At 40.8% G+C, this 19622-nt stretch overlaps 1 protein-coding gene across 1 annotated transcript; it reads left to right on the top strand.

Annotated features, from left to right (window-relative positions):
* Window positions 1–13063: 13063 nt before the first annotated feature.
* Window positions 13064–16809, top strand: miip (migration and invasion inhibitory protein). Its single transcript, XM_034532228.1, has 9 exons — window positions 13064–13412; window positions 13968–14095; window positions 14559–14664; window positions 14758–14869; window positions 14956–15035; window positions 15132–15258; window positions 15789–15885; window positions 16005–16124; window positions 16419–16809. The coding sequence occupies exons 1-9, from the start codon at window positions 13187–13189 to the stop codon at window positions 16545–16547; spliced, it is 1125 nt and encodes a 374-aa protein (XP_034388119.1). The 5' UTR covers window positions 13064–13186; the 3' UTR covers window positions 16548–16809.
* Window positions 16810–19622: the final 2813 nt, after the last annotated feature.

Below are 19622 nucleotides of genomic sequence, written 5' to 3'. Positions count from 1 at the left end.
CCTTTGTGTGTTTTGCCCCACGTTTGTGTGTTACTGTATTGGATACTTTTGAAGTGTTTCATTTTTCAAGTGATCTGAGATGTTCTGCTACATGTGTGCGGTTGTGTCAAATATGTGTTGTGTTTTGACAAAAATCGTGCAGAACTTCGGGTTTAGATTGAGAAACACACAGACTGCAGCGGAGGCTGCCTCCTGGGCTTATGCATGGCTGCTTGAGGAAATAAAACTGTCATGGGCTGGAAGAAGGACAGACAGAATCCTGTCTCAGACCAACAGGACCGGAGACTGGTCCTGAGTGTGGGTTAGTCTCCTCTAAGAGAAATTTTCACCCATAATGCTCCAAAAGCTTCTGGCAGAACCCTTATTTGCTATTTGTGTGGACAGGAGGGCCACACTAAGCCAATGTGTCCCCAGAACCCAGTTCAGCTGTTCATGGACATGAGAGACAATATCCAACAGAAGATGTTTACATAAATGTGGAAGAAAAAAAAAGTACCTGTCAAATGTGTGTCATAGACAACTTACTCCTTTTTTGCTTGGTCCCCGTCAAGGTGACAGTTATTTATTTCAAGGTTAATCTGCCTTTTATTATTGGATGTACTCTGCTAGGTGGCAGAGTCGCCTCATAGTTCCCACCTCGTTGTCACTGGTAAAGGAGTGTAACTTCAGGGTACTTGTTTTCCTTCTATGTGTTATGTGGAGGTTATTTATGGCACCTTTGCAGACACAGTTTGCGACCGGATGCAAACTAGATGATCACACATGGGCGAATTGTTTGCTCACCGAATCTTACGGCTTCAAGGCATGCCTTTCATGGATGTTTTTACTCATAGATTGTTTACACAGGAATATAGTGTTGGTATATATGTTTTGTAAAAAAAAGACTCATGAAGTTATCTTTTCATTAAATCGTTGAAACGCTCCCTGCCTTCTCATAACTTCATATTCATTTTGATCTAATCCTGTAATTCCCTTCAATACAGCGACCAGAAACACATTTGACGATTTCGCAATCTTGCTATTTTGCTTTAAAGGAGAATCACTTTGTTTAATAATCCTGCAGCTCACAAAAGGTCCCAAAATAAATCAAAAAACAACACTCTAGCAGTGTAGGTTTTAAATACAATGTACATCATGTTCCATAATATTTGGAGTCATTCATCTTCTAAGGAAAGTCATATTGTGTCACATGTGAGCACCGTCTTCAATGACTGCTTAAGGGCCACATGTACTCACAGCAATCAGAAAAGGCCAAGAGAGCATAACAGGTTTAGGTCAACTTTCTTTCCCTCTGAGCAACAAAGTCATCATGCAAGCCAGGCACGTGCACAGATAGACCCCTAGTGGTGCTCAAGAACCTGCCCTTTTGCCCTGGATGAGAAAAGTGCCCCTTCAGCTGGAGCCCAATTGTTTCTTCATTCATCAGTATTTAACATACTAATAATTATATAAGAATATAGTTATCTGAACTGTAATAATTATTATTTAATTTTCATCAATAATGAATGGTGAAAGGCAGTCTCCATTGTACTTAAATATATCCATCCATCCATCCATTATCACCCGCTTATCCGGGGTCGGGTCGCGGTGGCAGCAGGTTCAGCAGGCTACCCAGGCTTCCCTCTCACCCGCAACACTTTCCAGCTCATTCTGGGGGATCCCGAGGCGTTCCAGGGCCAGCCGGGAGATATAATCCCTCCAGCGGTTCCCCGGGGCCTCCTATCAGTTGGACGTGCCGGAAAACCTCTAATGGGAGGCGTCCAGGAGGTGGTTCGGGCTGAGATGCCCGAACCACCTCAGCTGACTCCTTTCGACACGAAGGAGCAGCGACTCGACTCCAAGCTCCCCCCTGATGTCCGAGCTCCTTACCCTATCTCTAAGGCTGAGCCCGGCCACCCTACGGAGGAAGCTCATTTCGGCCGCTTGTATCCGAGATCTCGTTCTTTCGGTCACGACCCAGAGTTCGTGACCATAGGTGAGGTTTGGAACGTAGACCGACCAGTAAATGGAGAGCTTTGCCTTCCGGCTCAGCTCCCTCTTCACCAAGACGGACCGGTACAGTGCCTGTTTTACTGCTGCAGCCGCACCGATCCGCCTGTCAATCTCCCGCTCCACCTTACCCTCACTCGTGAACAAGACCCCGAGATACTTGAACTCCTTCGCTTGGGGTAGGCAGTTTGCCCCCACCTGGAGGGAGCAATCCGCCGGTTTCCGGCAGAGCACCATGGCCTCAGATTTGGAGGTGCTAACTCTCATCCCTGACGCTTCGCACTCGGCTGAAAAACGCCCCAGTGAATGCTGGAGGTCACGGTCCGAGGAGGCAAACAGGACCACATCATCCGCAAACAGCAGAGAGGCGATCCCGAGACTCCCGAACCGGATCCTCTCCGCCCCTTGGCTGCGCCTAGATATCCTGTCCATGAAGGTCACGAACAGGACCGGTGATAAAGGGGAGCCCTGGCGGAGGCCAACACCCACCGGGAACGTGTCTGACTTACTACCGAGGAGACGAACACAGCTCCTACTGCAGGCGTACAGAGACCGGATGGCCCGTGCCAACGGGTCCGGCACCCCATACTACCGCAGCACCCCCCACAAAAACCCCAGAGGGACCCGGCCGAAAGCCTTCTCCAGGTCTACAAAGCACATGTAAACTGGTTGGACAAACTCCCAGGACCCCTCCAGTAATCTTGCGAGGGTAAAGAGCTGGTCCACTGTTCCACGACCGGGACGGAAACCGCACTGTTCGTCTTGAATCCGAGGTTCGACAAGCGGTCGGAGCCTCCTCTCCAGCCCCCTGGCATAAGCTTTTCCCGGGAGGCTGAGCAGTGTGATACCACGATAGTTCGAGCACACTCTCCGGTCCCCCTTCTTGAAGATGGGAACCACCACCCCGGTCTGCCAGTCCATGGGCACTGTTCCCGACCCCCATGCGACACTGAAAAGGCGTGTCAACCAAGACAGCCCAACAATGTCCAGCACTTTCAGCATCTCAGGGCGGATCTCATATTTAATAATACTTAAATATATAATAATAATATAATTATTATTATAATATTATATTATTTATATATTATATATAATTATATTATATATATTATAATAATATTATTATTATTATTATTAAATATATGGTAAACAGTGCCTCGCCACTAGAATTCACAACTTCAGAACGTTGCGAGTGACATCACAACTTCAGAAGACCAGAGTTTATGAGGAGAGGTCAATCTCACGCTTTAGACAGCAAACATTTTTTTAGTTTTAGTCCACCAGGAAGACAACTCGACCCAGGCGGGTTTTGCCGCCCCGCCTTGAAGACGGTCCCCTCTTCGGCCAGGATTACCTACGGGAGCGGTGTCATCGCAGTCGTCCGGATGGTGTCTGCAGTGGTTTCGTCGTCGTGTAGGAGCCTTGATACTGTTCTCGGTAGGACACGGTTTAGTTTAGTCATCCAGGGGGTGAAGAGGACAAGACGGCGGGCAAGAGCCTGCTGACTGGCCCTCTTCATGAAGGGGAGCCAACGGCAGGCATAAGTCTGCCGACTGGTCCATTTCATGGAGGGGCGTCAGCTGCAGGTTTTTTGCCTTGCTGTCTATCCTCTTCACGGACCTGGATGACTACACTAAACCGTGTTCTACGGAGAGCTCTATCAACGCCCCTGTACGACGCCGAAACCACTGCACACACCATCCGGACGCCTGTGCTGGCCGAACTGGGCACCGTCTTCAATCAAGTTGTTAGCTTAGCGGACTGGATTACTGAGATGTTGTGTTACGGGAGCTATGTTGTCTGGGCCGGCGGCATCCGCCCTGGTGGGGTCTCCCATGGCAAACAGCTCTCGCTCACTTTCAGTCCGGGAGGCAGACACAGTCACCTCATTTGAGAGTAGACTTAAGACTTTCCTGTTTGATTGTGCTTATAGTTAGGGCTGAATCAGGTTTGCCCTGGTCGAGCCCCTAGATATGCTGCTATAGGCTTATAGGCTGCTGGGGGATGTTTTAGGATACACTGAGCACCTATCTCCTCTTCTCTCTCTACTTATGGATGCATTTACATCTCTCCATTGCACCTTATTAACTGCTTCCTTCCTGGAGTCTTTGTGACTTTACGTCTCATAGGGTCTATTGGACCTGGCGGTGTCTGATGCCTGGTGAACCGGCCTCCCACATTGGCCCTGCTGATGCGCCCCGCCCCCCCTCCTCTCTACCTCCTTCTGTTTCATGGATTGGAGTTCCATTCATACATTGTCATATTCATGTAATGTGTTTATGTAACTCCGTAATGCTGTTCATTCTGTACACATGACATCTATTGCGTCTGTCCATCCGGGGAGAGGGATCCTCCTCTGTCACTCTCCTGAAGGTTTCTTCCCTTTTTTTCCCTGTGAAAGGTTATTTTTGGGGAGTTTTTCCTGATCCGATGTGAGGTCCTGGGACAGGGATGTCGTATGTGTACAGATTGTAAAGCCCTCTGAGGCAAATTTGTAATTTGTGATATTGGGCTATACAAAATAAACTGAATTGAATTGAATTGCTAGCGCTAAAATTCAGTGCATATTTACTTGAGTGCAAACAGATTATATATATATATATATATATATATATATATATATATATATATATATATATATATATATATATATATATATCATACCTGCAAACTTGTCACCTTTGGACGAAATTCGCCGTTTTTAAATCAAAATATGCCATCCACGTGGATCGTGGAGATCCGAAGAGTTTTTGTTTTTTGGGGGGTCTCATCTGGCCGGGCAGCGTTTCTGAGATCGGAGTGAGACACGGAGAAAAGTTGATGTAGTGAGTTATCTTCGCAAATAAAACATCTTTGATGTGACGTGTCGAGTCTTGGCCAATCAGCGTTGTCTACAGCGTCTACGTTTCTCTCCAACTTTTCATCCCTTCGCTCCAAGTTGAATTTACCGTCGGTACTACTAGATCAGCAATGAACACTAGTAGTCTTGTTTGCTAGGAACGATGTAATATGCTGTTTAACTAACGACGGTCACTCGCCATCCAAGTTATGTGTCGTAATATTTTTGTCACGTTATCCCCATCAAATCTTTCCCACTCTGTTGTTTTAATCTAAAGCTAGTCAGCTTGATATGACGTTAGCTAACGGTCTGGTTAAGCTAACGCAGTCACTTTTTTAACTCAAATTGGAATGAAGTAAATCACGTCGTTTGACTTAGCCAACAACGTGAGGCCCAGATATTGATAAGATGACGTGGTCCTTTTCAGAATGAAAGAGTTGAAGGAAGAGGATGGTGTATATGTAGCGCAGCTTGACGCAGGGCTGAGATGCAAGTTGAGCTGGGCCTGGCTGGAGGCGGAGGTCAAAACAGACGTTAGAGGAGTGCAGTACAGCTTCCCACTGTCCCAGTATTTTATCAAAATTGATAAAGCAGGGTATGCGAAATGCAGCCTGTGCTGCAAGGAGATAAACTACAGTAAGAAGGGCTCACATGCCCTCTCTGCACACTGCCAGACAGAAATGCACAGGCAAAAGGTGTTAACTATAATGACCACAGCCAGTGTACTTCCAGTCCCTACAGTCACAAGAACAGTTGCTCCCAAGGGCCCTGAAGGAATGAGAGAGTTACTATGCCTGTTCCTTCATTTCAGTGGATTGCAAATGCAAAGGTGTGTAATAGATTGGAAGCTTGCAGCTAAATCACAGCTGTTATTTTACTCTTGATAAACTACTTTAGCCAGATTAGATTATCATTTTAATTTCACTGGATTGAATGCATATTAATTGCGAATAGAAGATAGGTCACAATTCTAACAGCTGTACAATAATAGTGGAAGTGGTCCATTAATATTAAGTTTTACCAATGAAAACTTTTTTTGTATAGGCGATGGTTCTCGCTACTCTAGCGGAACATTCCCTGTTGTTACCTTTGCACCTATGATGGTGAAGCTGGCTAAGGTGCTAACTTTATTGTGTGTATATAGTGCAAATGTATATTTGTTAATATTATTTTTACTGCCCGAGCACTGCATTCATTTATTTATTCAATTTAGTTTGTTAACAAAAAAAAAAAAATATATATATATATATATATATATATATATATATATATATATATATATAATAAGTATATATAAGTTGAAAATATCCTACTGTGTTTTTTATTTATTTATTTATTATTTATTTTTTTAATTTCATAAATAATGTTGGCGATGGGTGCACGTTTTTTTGGTTTGAGCACCTGCCCAAAATGTCTGTGCACGTGCCTGATGCAAGCCTTTTGGTAGGTACCCTGCAAACAGGATGTCCATACACCTGCCCATGTGACTGCTATAAAGAGACATGCAATTCAAATAAAATGTCTGATTCATGCTTCTGAAAGCTGCTTTATTTTAGACCCAATTCTCAGCGTCTATGTATTGTCTGTTATGACTAATGTATTTCTACTTAAATCATTCAAAGTAAATTAAAAGCAGTGCTCTAAAAGGGTTGCTTGCTTTAGTGTTCTTTCTTTCCCCTTTTCCTTTCAGAACGATGCTGTGCAGGTTAAGATTTTTCTCACATTTCCAGCAGTCACAACCTTTTGTTTATTGCCAGTGGTGTTTTGGGCTTTCTGCTCAGTGTTGCATCATTGTCAGCAAATGTGTTTCTTGTTTCATTTTGTCATACCTTCAAACAAGATGCTGGCAAACATCCAATCTTATATATATACAGACCGTATCCTCTCTTTTTGCAAGGCTCTAATTACAACTTCAAATTTGATTATTGGAGATTTATTTACTGTAAGCGTATATTTGTTCTCACATAGGCCATAAACAAATTGGACTGCCTCTATGATTGGTAGATCTGATAAACAAGCTTGAAAGCTTTTTAATTAGGGCATTGTTGATCAATGCACTCTACGTATTTGATGGAGAAGGCTGCTCAACTTTGCTAAAAGCCTGTGGCAGAAAATATTATGTGTGCTTGGAAACTAGAAAGAAAGATGTTGTTGTTGGATGACAGTTTAGTAAAAAATGTCTAATAACGAACAATGATATCAAATTACAGGTTGCGCAACATGGACCGAATGACTCTTTTCACTGGTTCCAACAGAAGACCTAGATTTAAAAAATGCAGTGTTCATATTCTTAGCCAGATTAATTAATCAGCATTTGACACAGTTTTTCTTTGCTACGGATTTTGCTTTTGCCTGAAATCCCTTTTTTTTAGCTTGCGGCTTGACAATAGTATTAATCACTGCTTTACATTCTCACTACATGTCAATTATGACTGTCGGATAAGACCGGCAGTCAGCTTAACCAGCCCAGAATATTTCAGTTTTTAATTGCAATGCTTTAAGCCAGGGCTGTTTTTGAGCAAGAAGCTTATTTATTGTGACGAGGTGATACTAGCTTACATGTGTCCTTTTCTTACAGATACTAACAATGGTATAGTCTTGTTTATGTAAGGATGTTTTGCTGGATAAAATAGAGGCATTGATTGTTTGACGCAGGTGGCAGCTGAGGCAGTCTGTCTATCTGATCAGACAGCGCCAGTCGTCCTTACACACTCTGTCAGCTCGGTGGTTCTGGTAGATTCATTGTCGTCCATGAGCCCCTAAACAAAGGCTGAGGCCTATTAAAACAGATGCAGTAAATCGAAGGAGGAGAATATAGCAGTTAATCACAGAGAAGCACACAGGTCATTAAGCACAGCAGTGACATAAAACCCCTGACGGCAAGTCCACTGCGGACTAACTCAGAGGAACCGGACCTGAAGCAAACCTCCTGGTCTCTTTCCTCATCTCATAAATCAGCAGCCATTAAATCATTGTTTCCAGGTGTGATGTGTTGAAATACGAGCAACCACAGTCTGATTGATCTTCTACATTTTTACATTTTAGTTTTTGCTCCTGACGCAGGCCAAACCTATGCATGACGGAGCATAATTCTTTGGAACAACAACATCTAAAAACAGCCCATTTTAAAGGGGACTTGTCTACTAGTGCAGGGCCTGCTATAGGGAAAATGTTAGACAAGTGTCAGTACATGTTTATGTGCACATGTGTTGATGCATACTACTCCCAGTAAACTTGATGCTATAGCAACAATAACAAAAAGCCCATAGGAGATGGAACATAGAGCTTTTTAAAAAGTCTCGTCTCCATTTGTGAATATGATCTGTAGCTTCCCAGAAACAGAAATCAGAAATAATCTTAAAATAATAACAAAAGGGGGAGTGATGAAAGCAGCATGATCGTTTCCTAGAAATAGACTGTACAAACTATTGAAACGTTGCTGAAAGAAAAGTTTAACAGTGCATGAAGCCCAAACTAGCCTTTGACTTCAGTAACATATTCAATGGCGCAATATTACTTTTAATGGAATATTGTTACATTGTGGTATTGCAACTTTACTTTACTAGGTGAAGGATCTGAATACTTCAACCCCTGATAAAAATGTGTTGTGGTTGTCTGTTGTTCGTGGTGATAAATACAAATGTACTGTTCTTATTCCAAACAACATCCTATTCCCCATTAATCAGTCTACAACCCCCCCCTGGATGGGGTCTTTTACTCTCCACCTGTCCTCAGGTTGTAGCAGCTAGGACAGCGAGGTAGCATGTCTAATCCTTCTTATCTTAATGGCATCCAATTCTATCTCTAGAATGGTTGGGACAATCGACCCTTTCCTTTTCTTTATCAGCAAAAAACACTTCTCTCACCAATCCTGTTGGTAGAACCACAAGCTCACACACGAACACGCACACACACACACACACACACACCCCACACACACACACACACACACCACACACACACACACACACACACACACCACACACACACATCACACACACACATCGCACACAGGGTGGATGTGTACCTTGGCTCCGGGTTATTATCATTCGTCTTTTCATCTTCCCACAGGGACAATGGCAGCTCTTCAATAAGGGAGTCAGGAGAGACTTTTCAGATCAGATAAAAAAGCAGAGATTGACAGGCCATGTGGTAATAACACGTTTTCTTTTCAAAACCCTCACACAGTCTGGTTTGTATAACCACAAACTCTGGTTTCCGAGGACAATTGCTCAACTCTAGATTAGTGTAGAAATTGTGTTTTAGTGGGTATACTTTACTTTTCAAAGTCAACATGTAAGATAACAAAAATCAGTTTGCTTTACTTTAAAACAATATTTACTCAGATAGATCTCTTACAGTTAGTTAACTTGGAATAAATACAAAACAATAGCTTAGCTTAAATACAATTGCACTGCTTTGTTTTGTAATATTCAGTGTGTGTGTCACTTTGTCCTCCACTGGAAACTGATGATTGATGTAATTGTTTTACAAAAAAACTCTGGACTGAAAAAACACAGTGAGCCAATGTTTAATAATCCTGAACATATTGTGGTATGATTTGATACGAACACCCAACTTTATACTGATCTCACTGTACTATTCAGGAGATCATTTTGTGTCCTGTTCTGTGCAGCGTTTTTCTGTGTGTAGTCTCAGCTACTTTATCATGAGTCTTTTTTTAAAGAAAATCTTTGGGCGCATTCAGAACAAGAAGCACTTTTGTTTAAATATTACAAAAAAGAATAGCCACATTTTAAAAGCAATTTCCAAAGTTGTGAATGAAGCTCATTGATTTCCATTGAACAGTTAGACAGAATGAATATTATTTCCTATTGAAACACCCCTTACCACTACACATAACTGCTTACTCAAAGAATAATACATGACACCAATATCAGACATTTAGAAAATGACTGCGATATATACTGAGAACAACCCCCTAAATTGAAATTAACATTTTGATGGATGACCTGATGCTCTTCAGTCTTTTTTCCTTCCTTTTGTTTCTGCACTTTGTTTAGTTGCAGTGACCTGTAAGTGCAGAGGACAGGAGGATCATTTATTTTAAATGATAGATGATTGTATAGTACCGTTTAAAGTATGAGTACATGGTCAGGAAATCTTCTGCCAATCTGTCTGACCTCTTCTCATTGGTTTGAGGTGATTGAGCTTCAGTTGAAAAATGGTGATGTCATGCACGTTCATGCCAGTCTGGTGGAAGATGTAGAACTGTTTCCTGACGTTGTCAAGTCACAGTCCAGATGAAGCAGATCAGACTTTGTGATTAAGTGATACATTCCTACAAACTTTGACTAGTCCATCCATCCATCCATCCATTTTCAATACCGCTTATCCTCATTAGGGTCGCGGGGCGCTGGAGCCTATCCCAGCTGACTTTGACTAGTCATGAATATTTAAAGATAGATTACAATTTGAAAACAGCGTCTTTGACTTTTTTAAAAACCTAATTATGTAGAAGAAAACGTTGTCTTTAAGGCAAATTTATGTGTGATATGTGTGTAAAAATATAGTCTCGGGATTAATCAATTGGTACATTGTTCTGTCAGACTGCATGTAGATTTGAAAAGTCATCTTTAGGTGTAACTAAACAACAGACTATTATTCTAAAGAGTATACAGTTAGTGTATAATATAAAGCAAGACAATACAATATAATTACACTGAACAGAACAGAAACACATAAATGGCACGTCTCTACACGATTATATATCAAGAGTATTTGATATAATCTGACTTTTTCAAAAAATATTAATCAATGTGATTTTTTTTCTCAATAATGTTTGGCACCTAACACAACTTTTTATTTCCTCAAAATAATTTATCTTGGGTGATATTTTGTTGTTTAGTAGAAATATGAGTAATTCCACTTTTTCTTGTGTTTTTGTTGTTGATGTGTCCGTTATCTGTGCCTAATGAACGATGAAGCGTTCTGGCGGCATGGCAGTAATTGCTCGGAGCCCAACAGTGGGGGTGTAATTAGAGAGACAGGGAGGAGTGTATGACTTCATGACTGCCACCGCGTTTAATGATAATGGGGTGCAACTCCACACTACTGTGGTCAACTAATCATACTGGACTGGCCTGGACAGCTCTCAATGCAAACGAGCCGTGACTGGAATACTAAGCAGCATCTTGCCCACACAGTTCCACACCATTTGCTCCACGGGTGATCAGACATACGATTATGGCTGTGACCCTGCAGCACCTGCAACACTGTCATTAGTGCCACCACGGATGGACAGGTTTAATGTAACTAAACCAATGTCATCAAGCCACCCAGCAGAGGCTGATTATGTTCCACTCTTGCCATTTTTACAAGCACAGGTTGTCCTCTAAGTGATACAATGGGGAGAAAATCAACATGTCGATCCACCAACCAACCTGTTGTATAAAGGAAATCATCGAGAAATTATGTTTGTAATGGGGTTGGCAAAATATTAAAAACAGCTCCAAATATAATGTAGTCCAATTCAAGCTCCACAATAAACACATAGTGAAACTCCATACCATCTTGAGATGTGATCTCACCAGCTGTGATGTCAAATTGGGCAGGGGCCACTGTCCCACTTGAGAGCTCTTCCAGCCACCTCGCTTAGACCACATCCATCTTTAAACTTAATCTTCATTTTGACCTCTACTACACAGCTGTAAAGTTTCTTGACTGCATCCTGCACAGTTGCAACGTTATATCGCGGCTGCTAAACCTGTCCACATATAAACACATGACAAAGTACTCAAATTCGTACAAACTACAGTATGTGCATCCAGGACAACGTTTCACCCACAAGCTGTGATGGCTGGAAACAACATCTCTCTGATAATGTCAATCAAAACTGAATATTATGATCTTTGTAGGTAGGATGTTACAGGTCTACCTAATCATAAAGTGGCCATTGACTATAAAAAAGGCTGCATTGACAAAAGAAAAAAAATAATTTCAGTGCCACTGTCATGTTGTCCTTTAAAGGTTTGTACACATTTGCCTTCTGATGGTAGATAATAAGTGGATAATAAATAGTTTGTCGCTATTACTGTATATCTCTGAGCATGTATGATTTTAAATAATTATTCTCATTACTCTTTAACACGTTTAACCTCAATTGATCATGTAAACCTGGTTGAGCAGATGTCCACTCACACTGTCATGTTCCTCCAGGGTTTATTACTTTATACTGGCACATCTCGAAGATATTCTTGTAGGAGTTTCCTCTTTGAACCTTCCGGCCTAAAGCTCAGTCCTTCTTTTGACCTAATATGGTTTTCTATTTTGTTCCCGTTATCTCGCCATCTGCAGTGGTACTGTTTAAGCTCAACAGACCATCTTGCTCTTTGTTTTATTCACTTGAGTTAAAGTCTAAACTACAGTATTTAACTATTTTGCTTCAGTTATTAGTTTGATTTAGTTAGGCTCAGTTTTTGTAAAATGTGTTGGAAATTGCTTTGTGAATAAATTTGATCTGCCATGATAAATAATGTAATTTTGTATATCAACTCAGCAGCTCTCATTAATAACAAATGGTAGTACATAATTTAGTAAGTCTTAATTGACATTGCAAGCTATACTTAAGTACAATAAAAGGTACTTGATCCTCTTAACACCTTTATATTTCTGAGGAAAATATTGTAGCCTAGTAGTTTTTAGGTCTGCAGATTTAGATTTGACTAACAAATGCAGAATCATCAGATGTATGTTCCTTCATTCTATGTGATCTGACAACTTTTCTTGAATGCATGACCTTACTTAAAGCAGTACAGGATAAGGGTGTCAATGTTTTCATTATTGTCAACAAATCCAATCAAAGAACCAACACCAACATTGGCTTAGTCTATGTCTCTGTCTGTGGAATTAAGTCCCAAATCCATTGTTTCCTACACAAAATGTAAATCTCATTGCCACTTGTAATGGTTCCTGGACAAAACTGTGGCATAGAGATGAACTATATCAGGCGACTGCTTGAATAGAGTATGATTTACAATGTGGTATTTCTTTAACCATGTTATTAACTAATCTCCATTATCTGTACTGACCACCATCAACTGTGTCCAGTCAGTGTCAAGCGTTAAATAAACAGCGCCCTCTGCTGTTCAACAACATGTCATGTCGCTTAAATTAAAATATGTGTCTGTCCCTTTTAGGATACAACCTCAGACGATTGCAAGGCATGATGGGTAGACGCTCCACAGCCAATCACATCATTGTTGTCAACGCGTTGTTATGAAGCTGGTGATGGAGTCTGGTTTAAATCACGAGAGTATGAATCACGAGAGTATGAAACACGCGCTTTTTGTTTCCCTCTCAGCTAGATAAACGTGATTTAAACGTGTTATTTCAAAAATGACTGACAACCGACTGGACGTTTTACGTGAGCGTAACAAAGAGTTATTGAACCGTTTGAAGCAGCGGGGAGAGAAACTGGAGCGGCTCAACGGCTGCAGTCAGAGCCACAAGAGGGAGAGAGAGGGCGGCGCTGAGGAGCGGAGGGGGCCCGCAGAGACCCGGTCCGATGGAGGCCGAGGTCCCGCCCGGGCCGCCCTCGCAAGACGGACAGTGAGATTTACGGGTAAATAGAGATATTTGTAGATATTAGTTCGCATACAACACCTGTGTCTCATGGCGTGCAGTCGTTACATATGTCCTCATTTGTATTATTGTGTAATAGCTGCACAAATAAATACATAATAATAAATATCACTAAATTCAGTGACGTATAAATATTGTGTCTTGTCCAAGTTTAACGACCTAGTTAAACCACCAAACAAGTATCTGACTGTAATGCATTGTGAAGTGTTTGGTTTCCGGACCTTTCAAACGTATCTCAGCGGATGCTCAGCATGCTTGAGGTCAGTTGTCACATGTAACGTTAGGTGTTGGATGCGGTTGAAAGGTGCTGAAAAAAAATATATAGTTTTTTAAAAACTAGACATAGCTGCTGATGTGTTTTTTTCAAATGATATTTATGTTCATGTTGGACATTATGTCATCGTTGCTATATTTTTGCGTTTTCACTGCAAACCTGTGATGTGCGTGTGAACATGTATAACAAATACCATAATAAATACAAAATAAAATCCTGGAATCATTGATGGAAAAATCTGTTGTCCCATGTCTCCATCAGATACATGTGAGAGACAAACGGGCATCCGCAGCACTATTTCAACACCGTCTTCAACCTCCAAATACAGACGAGGGACTTCTGAACATGCAGCACCATCAGACCAACTCACTGGATCTGTCTTTGGAATGGTTTCTAAATCTCTGTCTTGTTTTACACATTGAAATAGGAATAAAATGGCAATCAGCTGTCTAAGAACAACTTTTTCAACATGATTCAGTTTATTTGAAGCCACAAAATTGTGAGCCCAAAAGTCTAATATTCATTGTCATTGTTATCTCCTATATGTTCCTCACTGATCCTGCTCTGTTCACTCACATGAGCTACAGTAGTCTTTTGTCAGAGCGCGGTTAAATAATAATTCTTAGGCTTTTTACTCAAACTTTTTTGGAGCTGTAAACCTATGTCCATTTAGAGTTTGGGAGGAGACACAGGTGGAACTACAAAGCTCTGCATGTTGCTGCATGTTGGTTTTGTATGAACTGAAATTTTACTGTGGGATGAATTATTTCTTTTCATAGCAGATTTTCTGAAATTTATTTAAGTAGAACATGTTAACCATAATACTCTTCCCCCCCTTGTTTTTTTTTGTAGAGGGAGGTTCGGAGTCGCGTCACATTTCAGTCTGATGAATGTGAGGAGATATCTGCCTCGGACAGGCATCGTGTGCAGCCATTACTCGGGTATGACTGGATAGCAGGTACGTCTTACGGGTCTCTCTGTCTGCCTGGTTCTGTCTTTGACACACAACTATCTAATAGTGCCCTAACAGGTGATGTTTGTTCCCTCCAAGGAGTCCTGGATGCTGAGGACTCCTTGATAGAGCGCTCTGATGAGTTCTTCAATGACCTTCACACATTTCGATCGCTCAATAAAGACGAGTGTGTCCACAACCCACAAGAGAAGTGAGTGCTTCCCCTTGGATTGTGCATCGTTTGCCTGTGATTGATGACGGCTTCATTAACTTACTATTCATTTGCTTTCCTTATAGATTTCCTGAAGAGAACCTCTCAGTCCTGCCGCTGCTCACTGACAAGAACGATCCAGAGGCGGACACAGCTACTCATCAATGTGAGAGGGGTTATTTATTTGAATAGCATGGTCTCATTTTTCTTATTATGATGGCTGATGCAATTCTCATCTCCTCTCGCTCATATTTTTGTTCAGGTACGTTTTCTTACAGGATTAACAGCCGACTGTTCCCTGTCCCACTTCACTCTCAGGAGTGCTGCCCGGTGTGCAAAGAGCACAAATCCTCCCAGCCTCACACTACTGTTGAACCAGCTCTCATCAGGTAATGGTCATGTGCACTTTATGACTCCTTAGCAACAGAAGAGCACTCAACCCTTGAGTATTTTTCCTTGTTATATACATATTATAATCTGAAACAAGTCATGTTCCTGGCTTCACTTGCATCTCTATGAATGTCACTGTCAAATAATGGTATCTAGTGTGTTTTCATTGAAACACGCTAATAAAAGGGCTCTGTACCAAGGCTGTGGGGTCAGTATCCGCAGGGATTCTCAGAAGTCACTCTTTCCCTTTTTTGAGGATAACTAATGTCTTCATTATTGCATAACACTTAAAAAACATCAAAAGTGGTGAGTGAGGCAAAATTGTGTGTCTTTTGAGGGTCCATATCGTGCAAATGTTTGAGACTTCAAATCAATACAAGGCCTTGCACAACTTTCTGCTCATGTTTTCAAGAGATAACTCTGACAATTAATAATCAGTTTTAGTAAAGTCATATTAAAGTCACCACGTTTAACGACTGTAGCAGCATGTCTTTTGTCTCATGTGTTTTCTTTTGGTTTTCTTTGTAAGAGTCACCATCCCTCGCTCCACCCTCTTGCCACCCTACAAGTACAAAGCTCATCGCCGATGCAGTTTTGACCCTTCTGATAGTGTTGGGTTACCATCGGTGAGTAAGGAATCCCACTGCATAAAAATTTATTATTTCTTAGCTGTGCCGTTTACCTTCTGAGATCTAAGTTAAAAATAGTCTGTTTTTGACTCGTGCATCTCTGTGGTCCTGTCCAGCACTGTCTCTCAGGCTGGTCGAACACAGGTCAGAGCACGCTGCCGCCATCCAGCAGCCTCGATCTGCAGAGCAGTCTGAATATGAAGAGCTCCACCGGGTCACAGAACAAGGAACTGGAGGTGACACACTGCAGGCCTCTCACTGTATCGCAAACTTAAATATTATTGACCTTTTTCACAAGAGACATTTTGATATGTCATTGTAGAAAAAGCACATGTGCAACTAAAACATTAACGATAGTTCAGTTCCATTAAGTGTCTAAGTATGTAATAACAGTGAACCAGCATGCACAATAGTAAGACTCTGGAACTAGTTTATCTAAATGTAATGTTGTTATTGTGTAAAAAAAGATCAATGTGGAATCCTGTGAGGACATACATGGCACAATTCTCATATTCTCAACAATTTTTCAGGACTCTGCACCCAAAGTATCCGGTAAAGTCTCTGACCAGATGTCAGATCTGTCCTGTTTGGCTCGTCACAACTTCCAACACTTCTCTTCCAAAAGAAAACCAGGAAGCATGTTTTACCCTTTGCACTGACATTCAATCACAAGTCTATTTTGAGGTGATAATAGTAGTAGAGTGATTTGAAGACACCCAAAATGATTTCCTTTTTTTGTGCTCCTGTTTTTACTCTCTGTATTGTGTTTTGACTTTTAAAATTGTAATAATGTTTTCTGAAATATTTCTGTTAAATTTGTATGTTAAAATTAGATTTTCAGAATACATGTCAATGATCTCAAAAGAGAATGCATTGACATGTGTGTCTAATCCTAAATAAAGAAATTTGAAACATGATATATTTTAAGATTTTAATGAATTATAGAATGAAATGGGACACATTATTATGTCTTCTATCTCTAATAAGATAAATTCCATGGCAATAATTGAGCACACGACAAAGCAGCATATTTAATTATTTCAGGAGTTGCATTTTAATTGTCCTGATCTGAACAAATTATACAAAGTTTGGACAGATTTAGACTCCACATATGAGTCAGCAACCACATGGACATAAAGCAAGAGCTCATAGTTACGCCACCGTGGAGACGGTTTTAGAATCAACTTTGTTTTGTAAATTTCACAACTTTGAGGAAGTCATTTTAAATCCTCTTCTTTTTCCCTTTACAGCTGTTTACTTTGGCTCTCAGGTTTATGCATACTTCTGTTTTTAACTTCCTTTGACTCTTCCTGACTGTGCCAGAAAACACTGAGGCTGATGTACAGATGATGCAATTCACAGGAAACCACAACCACCTATACTTAATATCAAACACTGTAGCAATCCCAGTGTTGACACTTCAGTGTTTACAGTTTGTGTCTTCCAGGCGAACATGTTAGAAAAAGTTAGATAGTATAAACAAAATGTTCAATAAAATGACTAACGAGTGACCAATAGAATGAACTCAAAGTAAAGTAAGTGATGTTTTGTTGTAAAGTTGAACAGACTCCAATACTTGTTGTTGTAGCACAAAGGGCTCGCTCAGAGCCGTGTGCTGTGTTCCGGTAAGCAGATTACCATTTTAGCTTGGTATGAGATGAGGCTTTGTGATACTAAATTAGATTTTTACCACAAACAGTTGTGAATGGAAATGTTTCTTCTGAAACTCATGTTATCATCATCATCATATCGTCAAATACTCTACTCCTCCTTTTCATTGGTCAGCTACTACGAGTTGCAGTTTTTACATTGAAACTACAACATCCTAGTGAGAGATCAATAAACTATAATCCAACACTGAAGACTTAGCTCAGTGATCAGATGATAAAATAGATATTATGTGGTCTATAAACCAGGGGATTTACTTTACTTTTTTCATGTTTTAGTTTTACTTCCTTTAAATCATAACAATTACCAGTAATTGTTCAAAGCCTGCTCTACTGTTTTAGATTACAATTCAATGCATGTTTCTACCTTCAGACCGCCTTTGGTTCCCATTTCATACGGTATAAATGAACAGGATTTGAAACTTGCTTACTTGAGACCAATAACACATCACTCACTGAGAACATCATGCCTGCGTTTACTGTTTTCAGTTCAGTAGAGCTATCAGACTGATGTGAAAAATCTGCACCACGCAATACGAATTCAAGGATGTAACTTCAGCAAAAAAAAGAATGTTCAGTTTCAAGTCTATCATATAAAAATCAAAGCCAATATGCTGTGCTTTTCGTAAATACTCAGCAGCAGCGTACAGTACACGATCAGTAAACCTGAAAGTAGGCCAAAATAAAAAAGGCTTTCACTTCTGCTGGTCACGTTTTATGCTGTAGCAACCAACCCAGTTAAACACTATTATGTCAATAAATCGCCTCAGAAGTGCACGATGAAAGCAATGTACTATAAAAGACAAAACATAACATGATCACAATGGATAACAGGCCTGCTCCTGGTGCACTTGAGGACCAGCGAAAGGTTGAGAATGTGGGAGGGGGAACTTTATTGAGAAATGTCAACGTCTCACACAGGAACAAGCAGAGGGGCATTAAACTAGGCAGGCACTCAGTAGTTGTAGAGAACAATACAGTTAAGCTTTGTGCCTTTGACTTTATTCTCACATGTCAATGGGGAGTTCAGAGAGTAAAGTTGGAGCTGATTTAGGCTTCAGTGCCTTCCTCCTTGACAAGTAATGACAAATACTTGTAGTCATGAGAGAGAACTTAACCTTGGCTTCTAGTCAAAAGATGAGTTATGTTATCACGCCTTTGGAAAGGAAATAACTTTATTCTGTCAGCTACGATATCCTGCCACAGTGTAGAAACCCAACAGCACAGACTTAAAAATGTGCCATTACTAAAACAATTGCTATTACAGTTGATGCTGCACACCAAGTTGGGCTCTGAAGAGAAAACACAAGTGAGTCCACTTGCTGTGTTGGTAGGGACTTCATTTTTCACTACCGGTACTTGTCAGTGCTGCTCATTTCTTACCGATTCACATAAATTACATGAATCACACGGGGAGCAGCATCGAAAGTTGACTCATTTTCACATGGTTTCATCTTCCTGCTAATCCATACTAATCAAGAAATGTTACTCTTGATTTTACTACTGTCTTTTCAATTACAGTAGTGGGGACAGGTCATTGGCATTGGATTAAAAGGTTGACTCTACACTGTAGGTTTTGCAGTGATGCAGATCAACAAACGTTGGACTAAAGTACACACAGGTGATCTCCATTTAATTATATGATTACTGTTATAGAGGATTATTGATGCAAACAGGGAATTTATTAAAATCATCTTGTGGAGATTAGTTTACTGTTTTCCGAGAAGTCACATTTCATTCAACTTCCAAGGGGTTGTGAATACCTTTTACAGACACTGTGTTTTTCCTCTAATCAGCTGCAGGTAAAAAGAGATTCATCTGTTTTTTAATGCTGTATATATACAATAGATTCCGGAATTTCCGGGTTCCAGAATGTCCGGGTTCCAGAATGTCCGGGTCAGGAATGTCAGAGTTCCAAAATGTCCGGATTCTGTCCAGGTTCCAGAATGTCCGAATTCCTGAATACCAGGATTCTGAAATGTCCCATCAACCTCATCCAAACTCTGTCAAACTTCATAATGCTTATTCAATAATCAGTGAATGTAGCTTAGAGCCCGCCTGCTCATT

This window comes from Cyclopterus lumpus, chromosome 5 (genome assembly GCF_009769545.1).
Source record: "Cyclopterus lumpus isolate fCycLum1 chromosome 5, fCycLum1.pri, whole genome shotgun sequence".
Taxonomy (NCBI): Eukaryota; Metazoa; Chordata; class Actinopteri; order Perciformes; family Cyclopteridae; genus Cyclopterus; species Cyclopterus lumpus.
The sequence above is the reverse complement of the archived record's forward strand: the minus strand, read 5'-3'. Positions and strand labels throughout refer to the sequence as shown.